General features: G+C 41.2%; 1 protein-coding gene across 1 annotated transcript; it reads right to left on the bottom strand.

Annotated features, from left to right (window-relative positions):
• Nucleotides 1–2,888: 2,888 nt before the first annotated feature.
• Nucleotides 2,889–20,934, bottom strand: SUCLG1 (succinate-CoA ligase GDP/ADP-forming subunit alpha). Its single transcript, XM_065634634.1, has 9 exons — nucleotides 20,806–20,934; nucleotides 11,501–11,604; nucleotides 10,516–10,632; nucleotides 9,817–10,029; nucleotides 9,671–9,728; nucleotides 7,527–7,610; nucleotides 6,736–6,887; nucleotides 6,090–6,278; nucleotides 2,889–5,100 (listed from the first exon to the last, which is right to left on the bottom strand). The coding sequence occupies exons 1-9, from the start codon at nucleotides 20,855–20,857 to the stop codon at nucleotides 5,074–5,076; spliced, it is 996 nt and encodes a 331-aa protein (XP_065490706.1). The 5' UTR covers nucleotides 20,858–20,934; the 3' UTR covers nucleotides 2,889–5,073.
• Nucleotides 20,935–21,207: the final 273 nt, after the last annotated feature.

Raw genomic sequence — 21,207 nt, 5'->3', positions numbered from 1 at the left:
CAGATTTTAAGAGACCCTTAATTATGTATCTGCACAGCACTGACATCATTACAAGCTATTGCTCCTCCTCCCAGCACAAACATTGCTGTGTGTGGTTTAGTGATGATAGGACAGAAAAACATTTTTTTTCCTCCCAGTTCTATAAATGTATGTAGTTTGGGTAAACAGAGAGCGATCTCTTTCCTTTTCTGTTGAGATCACGTAGCCGTTGCAGGAAGCAAGTCAGTTTTTAATGAGAAATTTTGGGTGTTCTGAGTGGCAGGGGCCGAGTCCTGCTGGTGAGGTATGGATGCTCAGTGGGTCTGACAAATACCAAGCAAAGGACATATTAAAAAAAAAAAAAAAAAAAAAGAAAAAAAAGAAAACAAAACAAAACAAAAACACGCACACAAGCACAACCCCAGGGCACTTCTGAGAAAGTTTCCTGAGGTTTTTAACTGGAGCAAAACTCTCAGATTCCGACTTCTAGGGAAATAGCCCTGTTTGCATCTCAAATTCAAATGGAACAAGTTGCCAATTTCCTTTTGAAAACTGGAAGTGTTTCAGCATTTCTTAGTCAAGAAACTTTCCAAAGTGGTAAACTTTGATTCCAGGTCAGTCCAACACTAAACCATATTCTCACAGACAAGAGGAAAGGGGACATATCGAAGTAATCTCTCCCTAAAAGTGGTACCCATCAGGTTTTAATTCCTGTACAAATCATCTCCATAACATGCCTGGCCACAGGGCTCCCGCGCTTCATTATACAGACCAGGCAGGACAGGAACAATAGAGGCAGATGAGCCATTGCTACAAATTCAGAATAGTGCATTACTTACTCTTAATTGTAACTACCTTATGTAGCTTCCACTACCACCCATCTCAATCCACCCTCTGTGATGGGTCCTCAGTGCTTTGAGCTGCCCAGAGCAAAGGTTTAGATACAAATTAAACAGCAATTCCCATATGTGCTGCTGCCTATAGCAACTCGCACGCCTTAACTACAGGAGACCAATGTACCACCCAGCGCCATGATGTTATCTCTGACAGAGAAATACAGATTAACTCCTCATTAGATAATTCAGGATGAATTATTTAACAATATGCCCCAAGACATGTAGCATAAATCCCATTTAATTGTTAGCAGGGTACTGCAAGTTGATGTGCAAGAGAGGTTTTTTTTTGTTTGTTTCAGTGTTAAAATTTCTGTGAAAAACGTCAAACCTGGACTCTCCCCTCTTCACCACCTATTTGTAGTTACCATGAAGCCAGGGACACCTCAGCACTGTACAGATGATCCAGGAGGAACAACCTGCTGGGTAAAACATCCCAAATCTTCTGCCTGCCAGGCGTCCACAGCAGCAAAATTCCTCCTTCATCAATTGCCAGCAGGTTCCTGCCCGAATTATCAAACTTGTGCATTGGCCCTCTTAGGAAAAGCTTTAATCTCATCCAGCAGGAAAGGGAGGGAAAAGGTGACAGTAAACTGAGGAAATTACTATGTTAGTGCAGATAATACTTAATTCCACAGTTTTAACACAATTAAGAGGTTATTCTTTGGGCTGCTACCACTTTGAAGCCACCAGCACAGAAGTCAGCCCCCAAGGTTCTCTTCTTTAAACCACTGCTACGTTTCTCAGGGCTCAGATCCCGGCATTTTCAGTCCCAATTTGCTCTGCCCCCATCCCTCGCTCGGCTGCTACCAAGGGATCCTGTCACTAGACCTGCCCAAATCTGAGCGGAGGTCAAACAGCACCCCAGGCTGGAGGACGAGACTTTGTAGGCACTTTCTGTCTACCTAATTAGCAGCCTTGGCCAGATCCACTTGTCACCAGTGAGGCCCATTAGTGAGCAGTCCTCTCACCTTAAAACTTGAAAGCTATCGTTTGATCTGCAAGGAATTAAGTTGCATCTTCAACTAAAACCACTAAATCATCTCAACACAGCAGCCGACTGATTTCAATTAGCCCTGTGGAGTTTTAACCCACCACAAAAGGAAGCAGGTAAGCAAGAAGATAAAGGAGCACATCCAAAAAATGGGACGGCTTCAGGAACTGTGGTGAACTTCAGAAAACATGACGAGAGCTACTGAGAAATCCACCATCTTGATAATCCCAAGAGAGTATTAAGAACATCTTGACACTGGAGCAGAGCGCTGGCCACCTTTCAGCAGCCTCTGCTTCCCGTTCAACCTCCAGGGCACAAAAGAGACCTTATTTGACCAAATTAATTGGCATTAATTTTCTTATGTTTTCACTGGTGAGCTTCAATAAAGTGAATGTTTAAAAATCCCCTTGCTAGAATCTCACATCAGAGCATCATGTTAAGTACAAAGGTACAGGGAGTGACTTACCACTGTCTTCCCCCAAAACTATTAAATAATAAAACATTCACCTTGGAAAACAGCAGAAACACAGAAGGGAAAAAAACCAACACAGGCATGAATACATTCCAAAAAAAATAAAAACAAAAGGCATAGCGTTCATTAGGTGTGACAGACTTCTCTAATCAATCTCAAAAAAAAGCACTAGCATCACCAAACCCAAGGAGCCCCTCCTAGTGAGAGTACTAGAGATCAAAGACAAATATTGCCCAGTAAGAGGAAAAAAAACGTGAAACTATGAAGTGGATCTATGTCCTCTTCTCTTTGGTCAAGAAAATCAGCGTGGCAACTAATTCCTCCGACCAAAATGAACATCTAGAATTTATCCCTCAAAAGTGCAAGTGATTTATCAATGGATACCATTGGCAAGGTGGACCATTTCATAAAACTTGATGAGAACTCAAACAGTAACACTGGCAGTGCTTCTCCTGCAAATAAAAACTACTTACTAAGTTATAAAGTAGCAGCAGGCTTAAGACTCAACACTAACTTAACTTTTGCCTTTAAAAAAAAAATAAATGAACCATTTTCCAGATCAGATTACTCAAAATATTTATTCACAAGTACATACGGTATTAAAGGGATGTGGATATGTTTTCCAAAGAGACATTGTCATTAGCAATGTTAGAGGCTCTGATGACATTTGTCAAGTGCACATTTTTAGGCAACAAGAGAAAACTGCTAAAACTAAACCTTTCTATCAGACCAGGTGAGGTTTCTTCCCCATCCTCGAGCAATGCTCAGCTCCAGCTCAGACACCTTCCCCAAGCTTTACAGAACAGGTAGCTGCTCAGGTACAGCACCAGGTGAGCACTGCAAACACCCAAATCAAGGTCCCATTCGTAAACCCATCCTCAAATTTCAAGATACAAGGAAACACCTTCTCAGGGCACAACAGTCATTGGAGTTTCTGGCTGTTTTTTAAAATAGCTAGTGCCTCTAGAAGGGCTTCCATGGAGCAATCCCTGGTAGGAAACTTACTGCACATCCACTGTCCTGAAAAGTCACCTGCTGTAACACTGGTGGTATGATGAAATTCAGGCAGGTCATCAAGAAGCATTAGCCATCCTAAAATTAATGTTGTGGAGAAGCCCGCCACTAGAACAAGTTACTTCGACTAGCAGGCTCGTAAAACGACAGGCTGCGATATCCTGACATTCACTGGTGAAGAATCGCACTTATACACAGACTGAGACACGGTAGCGCTGCTGTTTCTCTCACTGAAGGGCACCGTTTGGGTTTTTTTTTTCTCCAGATTAAATCAGGCACCACCAGAAAACTGAGCAGATCTAGTAAGAAAATTCCTATCTGCAGTCATAGGCTTTATCAAACAATTTACCGCTCAATACTGCTTTCAGCGTCTAGAGATAGGGTGTCAGGTTAATTTTAGTAAATCACACCAAGGTGAATAATACAGCATCTGATCTCTGTGTCCTAAAGCTGATATCACCTGTCTAATGCCTGACTGTATACAAAGCAAATTAATGCAAATTCAGTGCAGTGGAGATATGATCTGTCCCTTTGCGCGTTTTTTCAGGGCTTAGCTCTAGAACTCTAAGTGTCAGCATCAAGATACCTGCCTACTGCTCGCATCAGGAAGAGAAATTCCACAGGCATTTGAGTAACAAAACAAAGAATGGCTTTAAACAAATAACGAGACGAGTTTTCGTAACAGCACCTTTATGGAACGAAAGGTTAGCTTTAGACAAGGGCCAGGTTACATGAATTTTCAGTCTTCTATATAACAAAAGCAATCTTGAGTTTAGTCCATCCTCATCCATAGGCACAGTGCTTGGGCTATTTCCAAAGTGAAAAAAGGGCTTTGCACTACTGTGCTGGGAGTGGTTAACAAGAAAAATACCTTATTACATTCTTTTCCACAGAATAATGCTTCTTCAATACATCCCAATGTTATGAGGATTTCAGAACACGCAAGCAATGCAATCCTGGTTAAAATAAAGAGGAAATTAAGGTAACGTAAGCTAAAGACCAAATCAGTTTCATAGTTACAGACAATTTTTAATATATATTTGCAATGGGAAATCAGATTCGTTTTTGTAAATAAAAATTCCATCTCTCCACACAACAAACAGAATCCCATGCCAGTAGAGGACCACACTGTGCACGGTTCACCAGTCTTGAAAAGGAAGTCTGGACTTCAGGCATATCCCACTACGTGGATCAACAACCAACTCCTTCCGATCCAGCAGCTTTGGTTTAATGGACGGAAACTTTGGCCTGTGGTTCAAACAAACATACTTACCAGTAACAAACAAGTAGGACTGGATTTTTTTTTTAAATAAAGTGAAGTGGGATATATATGTGCATAAAGTCAGTGCCTTGATCCTTAAAAATATTTCTATAAGCGACATTACCTTAAAAGGGGTAGTGCTTAAGTTACAAAAGATTCAGACCTTCAAGGCTGATTATTTTGTTTATGATGGTTGAAGAAACGGCTCTGCTTCAGGAATTCAGAGGATGAATGGGATTTAGTAGTAGATTTATTAATTTGCTGTGATTTACAATGAGGTGATCATGTCTGAACCAAGGAGACATCAAAACAAGTTTAGCCAGGAGGTTTTATGGCTTCCAAAGTCAAATTCAAAGACCGGCGTCAGTCATTTGGGCAACTGAAGATTAGCAGACAGAAGATAAGCGGAGGCCAGGTGCTGCACTGATGTTTTGGAGACAGTATTCCAAAGTGGCTTCTCTTACAGCAATTTCCTTTTCTCAAACTCCTGCAAACAGCACACAAACATTACAGGTGGGGGAAAAAAAAAAAGAAAAGGCTTCTATTACGATTTTATTTTAAATTACTTTGTATTTATCTTAGCGAATCTGATTTCTGGAATAAAAAAATTAAAATATAAAATGCATAATGTGAGTTAGAGGAAAGGAGAGTAAGTATTCGCCCACCTCACATTAACAAACTAGCTATGAAAAACCCTCAATGCTCGACTGCAGTCAGAGCACTGCGCTCAGATTGCAATGCTGTCAAAGAACCACTTGATCCCAGGCATGGCATAACAGGCTTGAAAATACAGTAATTCTGCTTAAGAACTGCAGTAGAATCCCTAAAGTAAAGGATTCAAGCCAGGGAAGCAATGAAGTAAAGATTTTCATTTTAGTAAAGGAAAAAACACAACAGAAGAATCCCATAGCAGCCTGTGAGGATGCAATACTATACAGTCACCACAGAAAAAAGTACCTGGAACAGCTGAATTATGCATTTCCTCTAGTTGTAAAGCAATGCCTTTTTTTGTATATGAATTAAGAAAAATGCAAATAACCTTATTCCATACATAGGTTTTTCAGCTGTGTGCATTCAGTCCTAATTCTGAATTAGTACTTGAAATAGATATGCGTTTATGCCAAGGCTTTCTTTCCTCAAATACCATACTTTCAAATAAAGTATTCATATCTTACATTAATTTGGGCTCTTTGCATCCAGAAAATATAATTCAACAAGTTGCTACGTTTGAAAGCAAAATGTAATCTCTTCTCTACTTGGCTACGTTTACTTCTTCATAAAAGCAACATTAGATAATATGTGCATATGGTTTCATGTAAGTAATAACTGCAGCTTGTTCAGTCAATAGAGTTCTTATGTTTAACCAAGTTCAGAGCAACAGAATATCTGGGTAAGAGGTGTAATCCCAACTCGTATTCCCTCAAAAGTCGCTTTTTGCTCTGGACGAGTAGGTATACCAATTTTTGAGCAACGAACCTTATAGATGGTGCTACCTAGCTGAGCAGGAGACATGCTGACAACAACCCCCGCGTTCTGCAGAGCGGCAATCTTCTCCTTAGCTCCACCTTTTCCCCCAGCAATGATTGCTCCAGCGTGACCCATCCGCCTGCCTGGAGGAGCAGTCAGACCAGCAATGAATGACACCACCGGCTTGGCATTTGGACCCTTGGAAGAAAAGACACTGTGTTACGTGGGGGAGGGTGAAAGGAAAAGCAATTTTTTTTTAAATATCAACTAGCCAGGAAACTATATTAAACAGCTATAAACCTCATACAACACAGAAACAAGAATCTGAAGAGTCTGGAAATACTTTGTCTCCTGATAAGCACCATAAACCAGAAGCGATCAGAAACTTCAAAACATCTCTCTACAGAGCCATGTATGTTATGAAAACCAGAATGTTCGCTACAAATATCATTACAGGACTAAAAATCTAAAGTTGACATTGCTCCCCAGTTAGATTTAATGCGGATAAAGCTCCTAATTTCAATTCTTTCTCTTTAATAAAAATATGACAGGTTTTTTTTGTCAAGAGAGATGAGAGAATGAACTGAGTTTTCCTTGACATGGCAAAAGTTGGCTAACTACCAAGGCATCTGGAAGCAAGCTGTTTAAGACTTACAGAATTATTTTCTTTCAAGAACGCTGCTGCATCTTCTTCAGCATTTCCTCCGATTTCCCCAATCAGTATGATCCCCTCAGTATGAGGATCCTTCAGGAAGACATCAAGGCAGTCAATAAAATTAGTTCCATTGAAGGGATCGCCTCCAATCCCTGAAAAAAAATTAAAACCACACAAAAAAAGACTAACTCAGGGTAATGATACTGCATTTACAGCAAAAGTTTCAAAGTAAATTTCAGCATGAAGAGTATTCCCAAAGGCTCACATGAGGGGCAGCTCTGAAGGTTCTTCCCAAGTCAGTGTGCCAAATTCCTGCTCCAAATATTCCCCTCCCACAATTTACAGAAAGTTTTGATAGCTGAATAATCACCTTGCAAACCATAGGCAAAATATTATGCATTATAGAAAGGCTCTGTATAAGACACTGCAGGACCAAGACCCCAGTTCCAGAATTTTGCTGTAAGAAAACTGAGTTTACCAAACATACCAAACGACATGCCTAAGAATGCCCTGTCCCTTTATAAAATTAAACTTATTGGGAAAATTTGTTTCCAGATTGACATCATATTTGCTGGCAGTTCTCCATTCAAAGCTATTTTTTAGGCTTCTATTAATCTGATATGAAAATGATAATAGAGAAGTGTTATATTCTTCGCAGCACATAGGGATCTCATTCCTCAATACAATTGCCATTCATCAATTTCTCGCAAAAAGAAATTACTTTATATTTCTTCTTGTAAAGAAAAAGCAGATCGGTCAAGGTGCAACAGGCGGCTCCTGAGGAAACCTACCAATACAGAGAGACTGTCCCAGTCCAACCTGTGATGTCTGATGAACAGCTTCATATGTCAGGGTTCCAGATCTTGACACAATACCTTTAGGAAAGAAAAGGAGATAAACTTGACACTAACACAGCTACCTAAGCACATGATTAGAGGCAGCTGTTCTTATATTCATGAAAATCACCTTAATAAATTGAACATGAGATGCCAGGTATTCCAGCTGTCCTTGCCAAAACACGAAAACTCTATATAATATTCTATCTGTGCTGTTTCTTGGTTGGCATTTTTTGACACTTAATTGTCAACAGACTAAGCCTGCCTAGAAAGTCAGTAATACTGGCTGAGGCGGCATTCCTCCCACTGCAGCTTTACCAGGACAGAAAACTGAAAATGAAGGAGAAGAATATACTTCTTGTCTTGTATGTGAGTAGCTGATGCATTGAACTTGAAACAGAGTTGTAGCTCAACAGTTAACAAAATTCTGTATTATCACATCTCCAGTATGGCCAGGCACAGAGAGATCCTCCAGAACAGAAATATGCTGCACAAATGCAAGTTACCACTATTAAAGTATTTGTTGCTGCAGCTCACTGCTCTACAACACACATTCAGCATTTCCATTACAACATTACAAGAGATCACAACACTAGTTTTAAATTCAGGATGGAAGATAATATAGAGCCTAGATTAGGGGCAAAATATTTGCATGTTTTTTTGTTCATTTTCCCAAGTCAAGATTTCTGATAATACTACAAGAGAGGAGGTTTCCAGGAAAAACAGCCATCTTCCACCTACTTCAAGTCATCTAACAAGGAATATAGTAAGTATATTTCATGAATAGAGGAAAAAATACACCACTATACTAACAACTCGAGTTTTATCAACTGTTTATGCTGTTGGACAGCACAGATAACTACTAGCAAAAGTTGTGTTTGGTGGTTGTTTTCTTTTTGGTGGTGGTGGGGTTTTTGGGGGGGTTTTTGGTGGTGGTGGTTTTTTTTTTTGCAAAGTTCTTCTTCCTGTTTACTATAAAGATTAAATTACCTCACAGAAGCTACAGATAAAGGTCCAAAGACTGTGGCTATTTTTATAGCTTGGATGCCAAGATTATCAAATGATTCTTGGACACCTCACAGTAATAAAAAGCTGAGGAGCATATTACCAAAGGTCATAGTCTTAGACAACGCTGGGAGGACGGCAAAGTTACATTTTTATTCCCTGATCCTTGGGTCACCATTGAAAACATCTCCAGCAATGGTGGGGCAACAGGACTCAGGATTTAAAATATTCTTTTGCACTTGATGTGCCTTGCATTCCGATTCTAATATCTTGTGACTACTAAACATTTCTTGTAGGTGTTCAAAAAATCTTAACAGAACTTTGATTCAGAAGTGGTTAAGCAGCAGAGATAGTTTCTCGTGTTAGAAAAACTGCACCAAGTCCACGTAGTTCAAGAGCACTGAACAGATTTTGCCACAGTAAACACACTTTCCATCAAAAGAAATGGTAACGTTGCAAGGGTACTGTGCTCAAGTTAAACTGGTTAACCCACTGACAGATAACAGCAGAATATGCTGACTACATTTTCAAAGCTCTGTTTAAGTACAAATGTGTATTTTGGAAGAATTTTCTCTATAGCTCCTGAATGGCATTATTTTAAAAATAACATGCCTTTCTGACCTTAATTCCACCGTCTAAGAAGTGGGTATATTTGCCACTTCCACTCGCCATGGTGTAGCTGTCTAAACTATCATTATAAACTTGCCTGTAATCTCTTCTCTTTGCTATAATGCTGAGCTCACTGTAGGTGTAGGATCTAGTCCAGGAGCCAAGCTGCTGGAAGGAAGAGCGTTGGAGAGCTTAGTGCTCTCAAATCCCAAGATAAATGGAGGTGTTAAAGAAACTAAGTCAATCACATTATCTAAGGAAACTTCCAATTGCTTTGCCTCTGCCATCAGTTCTCAGTGCCTGCTACTGACTCATTTTGGCCTTTGGGATTGATAATTGTGAAGTTCACTTATAAACTGAAGGAGAGAAAGCTGTTACACAGAGTGTCAACTGTCTTCAGGGCAGCATGTGACAAGCCTCACGAATAAGAACACCAGAGCACCAAACTTCAGGTTTAGATGATGCATAAATATTCAAAAACTCACCAATTCTTCCCTTCTTGTGAATGTGACCAGGCATGATACCAATTTTACATTCTCCAGGCTAAGGAAAGAGTGGGAGAAGTCAGATGGAACATTCAAACCATCACTAAGAATGGTTCAGCCTCGGAGGAAATCCAGAAGTCACTTACATTGATGACTCCAGGGCAGTTCGGGCCCACTAGTCGAGTCTTATCCTGCCGAACCAGTCTGTGTTTAACCCGAACCATATCCTGCTGGGGAATACCTTCAGTAATGCAAACAACTAAGGGCATTTCTGCATCAATTGCTTCATTGATCGCAGCAGCAGCAAACGGAGGAGGTACATATATAACAGTGGCAGAAGCACCGGTTTGTTCTTTGGCCTACAATTGACATAACAGAAAAGATATTGAGCATTTAGTGGGGCCAAAGAGGACATTTGACAACTAGTCATTTAAAATATGTCCATACACAGGCATAAATTTAGTAAATGGATACTTTATTAATTTACTGTAATCAAAGCAAGTGTTAAATTGACTGAGGATGGGACACACATCGCAACTAGGGATCTGAGAACTAACCACTGTCTGGAAAGGATCTGCCCCATGAACACCACCATAAATATACCTAGATAACAGTTTACTAAATATTCATCATACACACCAGAATCAATCAGAAAAGAGCTGCACACATAAAGTGTATCCAGACTCTGAACTTCACACTGGAAGCCAAACTCATGCCTGACTACACTGAACGGTTTTACACCGACATCCATGGCTCAAACGTTTTCCTCTTTGGTGTGAGCAATGAAACAAGGAGCCCTTCGACAGTATTGAATTGCCTGCCCCCCAGACATTGCTGCAAATTACCTCCTTCACAGAATTAAACACAGGCAGACCCAGATGAGTTTTTCCTCCTTTCCCTGGAGAAATGCCTCCAACTAGATTGGTGCCATAGTCCAACGCCTGCTGGCTGTGAAAGGTGCCCTGTGAGAGAGAAAATAAGTTAAAAGGCATGTAATAGCAAATAAATGAACTAAAACGTAAGTTTAATGTTATCTATAATTCTGAATGCAATTTACAGTACTTATATTTGCAATGAGAAGTTTTCACTATGTACACACAACCAGCTATTTTGAAGAGTGCATCAACATGTTTTAAATAGCTTCAGAATATGCTGCGCTTTTCCTTTTAAATCAGAGTACTGCACACTAAAGGATATTTTGTCTTGTATTGCTAATACACCTGCAGACATAGCAGTCACATTTTATTTTCCACATCAAGTCTGACAGATGACAAACACTATAATGGAACAGCAGAAATTAGCATTCTCATCCATGACTAGTTGATAGTTTTAGCAAAAGCAGTCTGTTCCTCTTGCAAACATGGAAAAGAGTGAATGTGAGAAAACGATTAAAAACAAAAATTTAAATTCATAGGCATTGACATTCAAAGGTGTTTGTGAAAGAGGTACTTCTAAAACGGTAAGGTTTTTGTAGTTTTTGCAAACCTCCTTTTACAAAAAAAAACCCCAACTTTTCACTTGTATACAATAAAAAGGCTTAAAACCAACAGCAAAAATCAAAAGAGATGACTGAAAACCAAGTTTTAAGCTTGTGCACAAGTGAAAAAAAAAATCTGGTCTATTGAATTTAAGGAAAGAAAAAAAAAAAAAGTCTATTTGGACCAAAGAAAGGAAACTACAGTGCTGAAGGGACCTTCCTGATCGTGAAGTCCAGCTTCCTATCAACACAGGCAAAGCCAGCATACAATCCCTTTTATATATTATTATGGGTTTTGGCCAACTAACTTTCTAAACTAAAAGGCTGACAGAAGAAATAGTTCATTTACATACCTGTTTGCCTGTAAAACCCTGACAGATAACCTTTGTATTTTTGCTAATATACAGATTTTTCCTTGATGCTGAGTAGGAGCAGTGTCGTACTCCATTCTGTTGCACTAGAGAAAAAAAAGAAAAGAGAGGACAAACCATTAATCCACTGCTTTGTTAGAATCTAAGTCAAAAAAGCCCTATCAAGTAAGTGTATATATATTAATGCTTATATCAAAAGATGAATCAATCGAGTAGTTCGTGTTTTCAAAAGGCTGCTCTGAAAGTTCTAAGTATTTAGGACTTGTTATTCTAAGTTACTAAACACCTGTAGTTCACTCTGTCTATCATTGCGATTACTCAGTTTGCCAGGAATCAGGCTGGGTATTTCTCATACCGGGTACTTAATATCAGAACTGCAGTCACGATTAACAGACAGAAACAACATGTTAAACACTATTTTCATTTGCAAATGAACGTGCCTCTGTCTTCTAATAAATTCTGCAAAGTGACAAAGCAGAACTAAAATCCCGACATTCCAGAGGCTGTTACAACATAGGTACTATGTTATATTAATACCAGATATTAAGACCATGTTACAAATACCTTTTGTGAACATAGCACAGCCCATACTAGACAAGGAGACACTGAAGAGGTGGAGGGTCCCTCAGCCCAGGTGGAACCTAATGCCAAGCAAGACACACAGCGAGACCTTTTTCCAACAGATGCCTTGCTATGGAGCACAGGCATCCCTGCTTGAAATGCACTTGGGCTCATGAGGCAATACAGCTCTCCAGATACTCCACTAGAAGCATTTTCTATTTAGTTCTCACAACTCTGGTCCTGAAAAAAACAGAACAACCAGAGAAAAACAGCAGAACGCAATGCTGGTATCCAAAAGCCACGGAGTCTCTGCTGAAGGGAAGGATATGTTGATATCAAATGATGAAAAAAAGAAATGCACAGTGTTATCATGCAAGAAAGCTTGAGATGAGTAGGACAAAGAGGTGTTCTGGTATAAAAAAGGACGTGCACATTGCCTATACTCGTTGCCATAAGCTTTTTCAAATATCAGAGTTCTGATGCAATCGGAACCATTTTACTCCCTGCAAGTGTTTTATCTAAAAGCTGTATCTTGTGTTTACAATGAGCATGGGAGGGTATAATTCTAGTACAGAAAGTGACATCAATATGTTACTATAGACCTCTTAAGTTCTATTAAAACTTTTCCACTTAGGATTTGAGAAAATAAAAAGCGAAATCAAAATAGAACGGGGAGATTCTGAATCAGCGTACCTGGATTGTTCCACATACTTTCTCAGGCATGCCTGAACAAAAGAGATCTTTTTCCTTTTCTTTTGCTCAGAAAGGAAGCAAAAGCTATTAACGGGAAAAGGGTAAAAAAATTGTATTCTTCAATATCAACTGTTAATGCACAGGATTTATTGAGATGCATTATTGACACTTTGTAATAACACAATTTCTATAAGGTAGTAAAAAGTGCAGAAAATAAGACCCATGAATTTACAGATTTCTATCACAAAGAGCTACATAGAAGAAGTCTTCCGCAGTACTTTTGCCAACTAAATTTTAACGATGCACTACTTTTATGCTTTACTTCTATTCAAAAAAAGTGAGAAGCAAAACCATGCCAGAAGAAGCCCACAGACATCAGCGGTATTGCTAAATCTAAGGTCCTTTCTCTGTTCTTAAAAAGCGCCGGCAGTAACACAGAATCACAGAACTTCGGCCACCTCCTGCTGCTCTCCAAGGACCTGCGGCAGCACCTCATCTTCTGACCAACATGAAGGAAAATTCATCCATTTTTTAAAAAGAAATGTACAGTGTCGCACGCAGTAAACTTGTTACAAAAGTGATAAAAGCGCGTATCAGCTTACTGACCTGCAGGGTTTTAACCTATATCGTAACTTTATCCACAAATACTGTTACAAAATTTCTTACACCAGGGAGAAATACAAAGCAGTAATGGCCAAAATGCTGAAGCTAAGTTCTAATCAATTGGGTTATGAGGCTGGTTGTGGAAAGGTAGAGAAAAGTCTTGCTGTTCAGTGCCACAGCTACAGAAGACAGTGCAGCATCGTCTTTGAGGTTGATCCCCCTGTGAAGAAGCTGTTACCATTACGACCTACCAGCAGCAATGCCTCCCGGAGAGTGGCCTGGGCTTCCAGACATATCGGACTGCGTGTTTGGAAAGCCCTGCAAGGGTAAAGAATGAACAGGCAATGCCAAACTAACTCAAATCCAAGTTTTACACCTATTGTCTGTGCCACAAATCCACCGACAAATCTACCTGCAAAACGAGAGGGCTGCTTGCCAGGCACACAGCACTCCGTAATTGCAGCATTTTGTAAAAATAAAACCACAACCAACGAAACAACACCTCACACCACGACTTTGACAAATAGTCACTTCTTTCCCTATACCAGAAAAGCAATTCTACAGTTCCAGTTCAGCTGTCCATTCCGTATTTTAAAATATTTATACCCTTGCACAAAAATGTTTTTGAAAGCTTAGGTTTGACAATTCTCAGTTTTGAGAAGGCTATATAAATATATTTTTCAAGGATAAGAAGCTTTTGAACATTTTCCAAGCTATCGAAGTACAAAAATAAAAAATATTTATTTTTATTCACTGATAACTACAAACCAGCTTAAATTCCAAGCTTTGTACAGATTTACTCATGAAAACTGTATGTGCTTCTTACACGACTGAAGAGCCCTGGTCCAGAGAAAATACAGCTGGTTCAAAGCAGCCATAGGCTTAAGCTGTTTGCTATCTTCAAAGAGAAGCAGCTTAACATGGGTACATGTCTGGGGAGAGACATATTTTGAAAAAAAAAAAAAATTAAAGAAATGAAAAAAAAAAAAATCACCTTGTACTTTCTGAGCTGGAAGAGTATGAGCCTTGGTGGGTTTCTAAACTGACATAACGCAGCTCTAAATTTCTCCCCATGGCCTTGTCTGAAGCAAAAAGTTTGCCCCTGGTTACCAGCACAGCAGGAGCAGCAGAAGCATCGGTTGAGATGAGGTTCCGCTACACGTGGCACAACTAGAAAGGCCTGGGTGCAAACAGCTGGCAAGTTAAATAGTTAAGACAGACATAAGATGAGAAGGAAACAGGTGGAAAATCAAAATGGCACGTCTAAGTTCACAGCAGGTAAGAGCCAGAAATAGAATCCAAGTCTCAATTTCCACCCAGGACCTTCATTCACCAGCAGCTACTGCTTCACAACTTCCAGCACCCATTCAGGCAATTGCTTTCCCTAGAACAAATCAGGGTGGCCAAGTATAAATGTATATTCTCAAGAAGACAGGACAAAAATGAAAAAAGCAACATGATTTGCTCTTCTGGTTACCAGGATTCAGCTGTGAACCAGTAAAAGCCAAACTCATTGGTGATGCTATTTTAATGCACACGTCTAAATTACATGCCAAGTTACAAAGGTTCAGATGAAGCCCTAAAGCATAAGGACAAGTCTTATCAAATCCAAATCTTACCAAAAGCGCAGTGAACTGTTGTATTTTGTATAATCAGAGGTCTAACATAACATTACTGTGTCCAACAAATACCCATAATAGACCTTTTGAAAAGAGTATTAGAACTAAAATTAAAAAAACTGGATAATCTTCCCCAGGCAATCCCTTTCACTTCTGCCCTAGCTCTGACCTGTTTTGTATATTTCGTGGTTTAAAAAAAAAAAGTTATGCAAATAAAAAGATGCATTTATTTGGGGTTCCCAGTACTTTAGCATCTACATAGTTAAAGAAACATACTGTGGCAAGAAGCTATTTGTCCATTGTATAGGACAACCGAGTAGTTATGAAGAGTACACAAAGATCAAAACTCTGCTGTTGCATGGTAGGCTTGAAAAGGAAGATCTAAATCGAGCAGAGGGGTACAAGCCTGTATATAAAACATCAGTTGTTTTACAGCCAAGAAACTTTACTAGAAATGAAGGGACAGAATTACCTCCGACACACACGCTGCTGGGAGTTACTCTTGTATTTCCATGGAACAAGGGCTCAGCTGAGCCCAGAACTCAACTGCAGTCTGAGTAACAAACAAACCCAGTTACATTTACTTCTTAACAGAAAACTCACAATTTGTAGTCTTGAGCGGGGCTTTAAGCTCACTTGGGTATTACAATTAAAAAGCTTTCCTAGAAAAATACACTGTTATTTCATTAAGTCCAAACACAAATTTATATGGTAAAAAGAAAACTGACCCATTTGCAAGGTATTTTAAAGCACACATGACATGTAAATACTGCTTGCACTGAGCTTTCAGGCATCCCTTGAGCAGCACCTCCCAAGCACAAATCTCATTTAAAATGACTCAACCCAAGCTATTTGCCCAGCTTATTTGAGTTGTGCAAGCCAGCTGACAGGACAGATACTAAGGGCTAAATCTCTTCCTCAAACTTTAAAAAGCTGAAAACTTGTTATTTTCAGGACTTCTTGCAAGATTTCCTAGACCCATAGAGAGAAATCCAATCAAAGTGCCTCCTCCCTCTTACCCACATTTATCCCAGACAAAAAAAATTAGTTTGGTAGTTGAGGTAGCATCTGAGGATGCTCATAAAATGAGCGCAATATAAAAGCAAGATGAAAAAGCAGATTCCTCTCTAGAAGGACCTGAGCAGATACCTACATTGCCAGAAGACTGACAAGTAATAAGTGAAATTCTTCCTCTATTACTCCTTGAAATAGCCAGAGAACTTGGAGATGAAGGAAGATACTCCTTTTTCTTTCTATTACCTATGTAAGGAAAGAAGAAAGCCTCAGAAATCATATGGGTGCCAATACAAATGGAGAAAGTGGAGGCCAGTGCAGGTAAACTCAAGGAAGGACTGAGGTACAAAAAGCACTACTTAAAACGCTAAGAAGCATTTTTTCCACACACACACCTTCCCCCTTCCCTTATTATCCGTCAGTTACAGATCTTCAGTTTGTTTCTGAGAAATCCTTCCAATATTTTGCACGTTTAATTTGCATTTTTATGATTTTTCCGCATCTCCTTCCTCTGCCTACAAAGGCACAGCCTGAAGAGGACAGAACAGAAACAGCTCTGGACAGCTTTCTTCCATTATAGAGGAGTATATGCATTTAAAAAGTTTGGCAAAGACTGAAATGCTGCAATAAGTTTCAGAGTTTACTGACTAGAAGCTCAACATTAACAAGAATACTCCACATGCAGCTTCCCATCCTAGTTCTTCATTAGGTTTTAGTCTTCATTATCAAGCCGTATGTATATATTCTCACACACAGTTACATTTGGAGAATTTTCTCCCCAAATTCACTCTGAAAGATATCAGTTACGTTAGTAGAAGACGATCCTTATTAATAAAGAAGTTTCCATGCTATTGAGGGATTGCTCAAAATATTTTGCTCCATTGTTTAAGAGGATTATGGGCTCAGTGGATTTCTAGGTATCACTCTGCAGCCTCTCTTCTCTCACCCTTCCCTTGCCAAATTCCTCTTATTTATGGAAACTCCAGCCTATGAAGACGGCACAGGACTTGAGAAATTAAGTAAATAAATCAGGCTGTAAAGAACAGATGCAATGACTATGCTACACCTATTGAATTAAACCTGAACTAGGACTAACGGGCAAACGACATTCAGAAAAATCTCAGTTATTTCAACACATCTCTCTTTCCTAATCAAAAAACCCCGCTCATGACGATGGACATTACGCTATGGGGAAACCACAGGAGACATGATGGCATTTAAAGAAAAGCTTTCTCCTGAATTTAGGAGGCTGAAACAAAGTGAAGCATCTCATCGAATTTGCAATATTGAAATTGCATTGAAATTGTAAAGGAAACAAGCAAATCTTCTCAGCACAAATCAACTATTTCTTGTATGCCAACAAACTGGTTTTCCCCGTGTAAACTCCACTAAGAACATGCACAGCTAAAGGTGTGCGAGCTTTCCCCTCTCCACACTGTTGACATAAAAACAACTACATAATTCTTCAGTTTGGATTGTTACTTCTGCAGAAATTCTTTTTAAGATTACTCACATTATTTACCATAATCTTTTCATCTAAGGGCTCTGCAAAGCCTTCTAACATGCCCAGAAGAGAAGAGACTCTCTTCAAAGTGCAGTACACACTGATATCCGTCTTTCTTGACCTGTGTCCATACACAAACAGTGCTCTGAGCTGATCTTTGAGCAAGCACTTAGCATTCATTGACACATTTCATCCCACGTTTTCACAACTTCCTGAACTGAACCTTAGGGATCCACACCCTGCGTGTTTGCTCCACCAAAAAAAACAGATATTGCATCGCTTGTGCAACAGAACACACTAGAAACTCATGGTTTTAAATCATCACTGAGAGAAGCAGATGTTAATTATTTGTTATGAAAATGTGCAAAGTCCAAATTCAAGGTTTTAGCTGTCTTACCATTTTATAAAGAGCATCAAATCAAGCAAAGAAATGTTTGCAATGAAGAACTACTTTGACTTGAAGGATTTTTCTTTAAATGACTTCATGAACTGTTGAGAACAGAACACTTCTTGAGCCATTTACACCACTTCTTCTCCACACCCCAAAATGATCTTAATCACTCTTCGTGGAATCTCTTATTGCTCTTTGTAAAGCGATCAATGTGGGTTTTTAACATGTAAAACTGCACCCAAGAGTAGCTGTGCTGGGAGTACAAATTAACCTGAAGCGGAGGTGCTACCATCCCATCTGTTCCTCTCCATCAGAACCAATTCTCATCGGGCTCAGGGGAGACACTTCAAAGAGCTGAACTGGCAAAAATTTAATAGTACAGAAAAAAAATACAGTTTTCTGCTCCTGGTTATGGAACATGAGGTAGGAATGGATACCTGGTGGGATGGCAGGTGTGCCACAGGAACAACTCAGACCAGTTTAAAATGTTGTGGGGTAACATCACTAGACCCTGACCTGCAAGTTACCACCACACTGAGACTAAAAATTCAGTGAAATGAGGTATGTTTAAGTTTGTCCATTCATTCTCAGCTACAAGAACAAAGACTAACGCACTGATTCCTCAGTTTAGATTCCAAGAATCTGCTCTTGTGCCTGGGCATATCCACACTGATTTCAGCAAATGATGCAGCATTAACTGCATAAAAAAGCAAACTGAAAAGGAAAAAAGTGGCACTTTATTTTTTTTTTTTATGATCTTCAGAACAGCACATATAAAGACTTTCAAGCTGAAGTATTAGTCTCAGACTGCTTGTGTTTGCCATAATTAAAGGCTAATATCATTCTTGACAACAAAAACAACTTCAGCAAGCTGATATCACAGGACAATTTATGGACCTCAAGAGGTCTCTAGTCCAAACCACCACCATGCGAAGTGACTAGATCCAACTCTATCAGCTTCTTCTAGGTCTTGTCAAGTTTTTAGTATTTCCAGTGATATAATGAACAACTTTTCTAGGTCTGACCACAGAATCACAGACTGGTTGGGGTTGGAAGGGACCTCTGGAGGTCATCCTGTCCAACCCACCTGCTAAAGCAGGTTCACCAGAGCAGATCACACAGGAATGTGTCCAGGCAGGTTTGAATGTCTCCAGATAAGGAAACTCCACAGCCTCTCTGGGCAGCCTGGTCCAGGCTCTGGCACCTCACAGTAAAGAAGTTTCTCCTCATATTCAGATGGAACCTCCTGTGCTTCAGTCTGTGCCTGTCGCCCCTCATCCTATCGTTGGGCGCCACTGAAAGGTCCATCCTCTTGACACTCACCCTTGAGATATTTATAAACATTGATAAGATCCCCTCTCAACCTCTCCTCTCCAGGAAATTTCTTTTCTTTAACTTTTAAAAATAGTTTTCCTTGCAGCCACATGTGCCCTGTACCACTGTGCACCTCCCAGAGGAGCCTTCATCTTCCCTGTGATACTTGTATTCCTAATTATTAGACTGTATTTTAAGGAGTTATAGAACTCATAGTTTAGGAGAATATTGAGGTAGCAACCTTTAAAGATTAACCAACCTTGTAACCATGGAATCTTTGTACTTAGTAATCATATCCTGTTCTTAAAATTGACATAGATTTACGACATATTCTTTTAAAACAGGTAACTGAGAAGTAAGCCAGAAACACGCGAATCTTACTTAGCATTGCGTAAACAGATAGTTTGTGTAAGAATAGGCGTGGAATATATTCATGGTTGTCAAGAATTGTAATTAATATGTGATTGTTCTGTCAATACAAGCCATGTATGACCAACTGGTCAGCGGCAGACCTATGGAAGGACAACCCCATCCGGCCCCAGCGCTGATTATGAAATGCTACTTTTAAAATCACAGAATCACAGAATGTCAGGGATTGGAAGGGACCTCGAAAGCTCATCCGGTCCAATCCCCCCGCCGGAGCAGGAACACCCAGATGAGGTTACACAGGAAGGTGTCCAGGTGGGTTTGAATGTCTCCAGAGAAGAAGACTCCACAACCTCCCTGGGCAGCCTGGTCCAGGCTCTGGCACCTCACTGAGAAGAAGTTTCTTCTCAAATTTATGTGGAACCTCCTGTATTCCAGTTTGTACCCATTGCCCCTTGTCCTATCATTGGTTGTCACCGAGAAGAGCCTGGCTCCATCCTCATGACACTCACCCTTTACATATTTATAAACACTAATGAGGTCACCCCTCAGTCTCCTCTTCTCCAAGCTCCAGAGCCCCAGCTCCTCAGCCTTTCCTCACACAGGAGATGCTCCACTCCCTTCAGCATCTTCGTGGCTGCGCTGGACTCTCTCCAGCAGTTCCCCGTCCTTCTGGAACTGAGGGGCCCAGAACTGGACACAATATTCCAGATGCAGCCTCACCAGGGCAGAGTAGAGGGGAAGGAGAACCTCTCTCGACCTGCTAACCACCCCGCTTCTAATCCACCCCAGGATGCCATTGGCTTTGTTGGCCGCAAGGGCCCAGTGCTGGCTCAGAATCTCGGAACGGGGTGTTAAGAGTCTGTCACTCGGCCGATTTTACGGTATCACCTCACGTTGTGGAAGCGGAGCCGCCGATAGCGGCAAACAGCACCGGGCCCCAGCCCCGCCAGCAGGCCGAGGCCGGGCAGAGCGGTTCGCTCACCTCCCCCAGAGGCCTGGCAATACCCCGGGGTACCGCTGCCCCGTCCCGGGGTGACCTTGCCCCGCCGCAGGCCCGTGGCGGGCGCAGGCCGGGCCCCGGCAGAGCGGCCTCCCCAGGCCCCGCGGCCTAGAGCGCGGAGCGCAGGCCGCGGCGGAGCGCGGTTGCCAGGCAGCGGAGAGAGGGCCCCGCAGCGCCCGCGGCCCGGCGCGGGGGTGGTGCCGGCGGCCCGGTACTCACGGCGGAGGAAGCGGCCCAGCGGGCGGGCGGCGGCGCGGCTGCAGCCGGACATCGTCCCCTTCGGCAATGACACCGGCCCGGCGGATCGCGGCGGGCGGGCGGCCCTGCGCGGCGCCTGAGCACTGCCCAGCCGGCGCGGCGACGGGCAGCCCCGAGAGCGGATTGGTTCAATCCGGAGGGCCCCCCTGTATCGCTATCCTATCAAAGACGAGATGGCGGGGCGGGGCGGAAGAGGCCCCGCGGGGCATTGTGGGTGTTGTAGTCCTGGGGGCGCCGCGCCGCGACAGGAGTGGTGCTGCAGCTTGTGCCGAATTCTGGCCAAAAGCGGGTTTTGGTGGATTCTTGCTGTGACTGCCACCCTGGTACATCAGGAGGGGTCTGTGAGGGTGAGGAGCAGCGTTT

This window comes from Caloenas nicobarica, chromosome 4, assembly GCF_036013445.1.
Source record: "Caloenas nicobarica isolate bCalNic1 chromosome 4, bCalNic1.hap1, whole genome shotgun sequence".
Classification (NCBI taxonomy): domain Eukaryota; kingdom Metazoa; phylum Chordata; class Aves; order Columbiformes; family Columbidae; genus Caloenas; species Caloenas nicobarica.
Note: the sequence above shows the minus strand (reverse complement) of the source record. Positions and strands in the feature narration are given on the sequence as shown.

Coding starts and splice junctions, on each gene's coding strand:
- SUCLG1 (XM_065634634.1), bottom strand. CDS start 20,857: ATGTCCGGCTGCAGCCGCGCCGCCGCCCGCCCGCTGGGCCGCTTCCTC. Junction 7,611..9,670: donor TCACAAGAAGGGAAGAATTG/GTGAGTTTTTGA, acceptor TCTTTCCTAAAG/GTATTGTGTCAAGATCTGGA. Junction 5,101..6,089: donor TAGGTAGCACCATCTATAAG/GTTCGTTGCTCA, acceptor TGCTGTTTGCAG/GAGTTTGAGAAAAGGAAATT.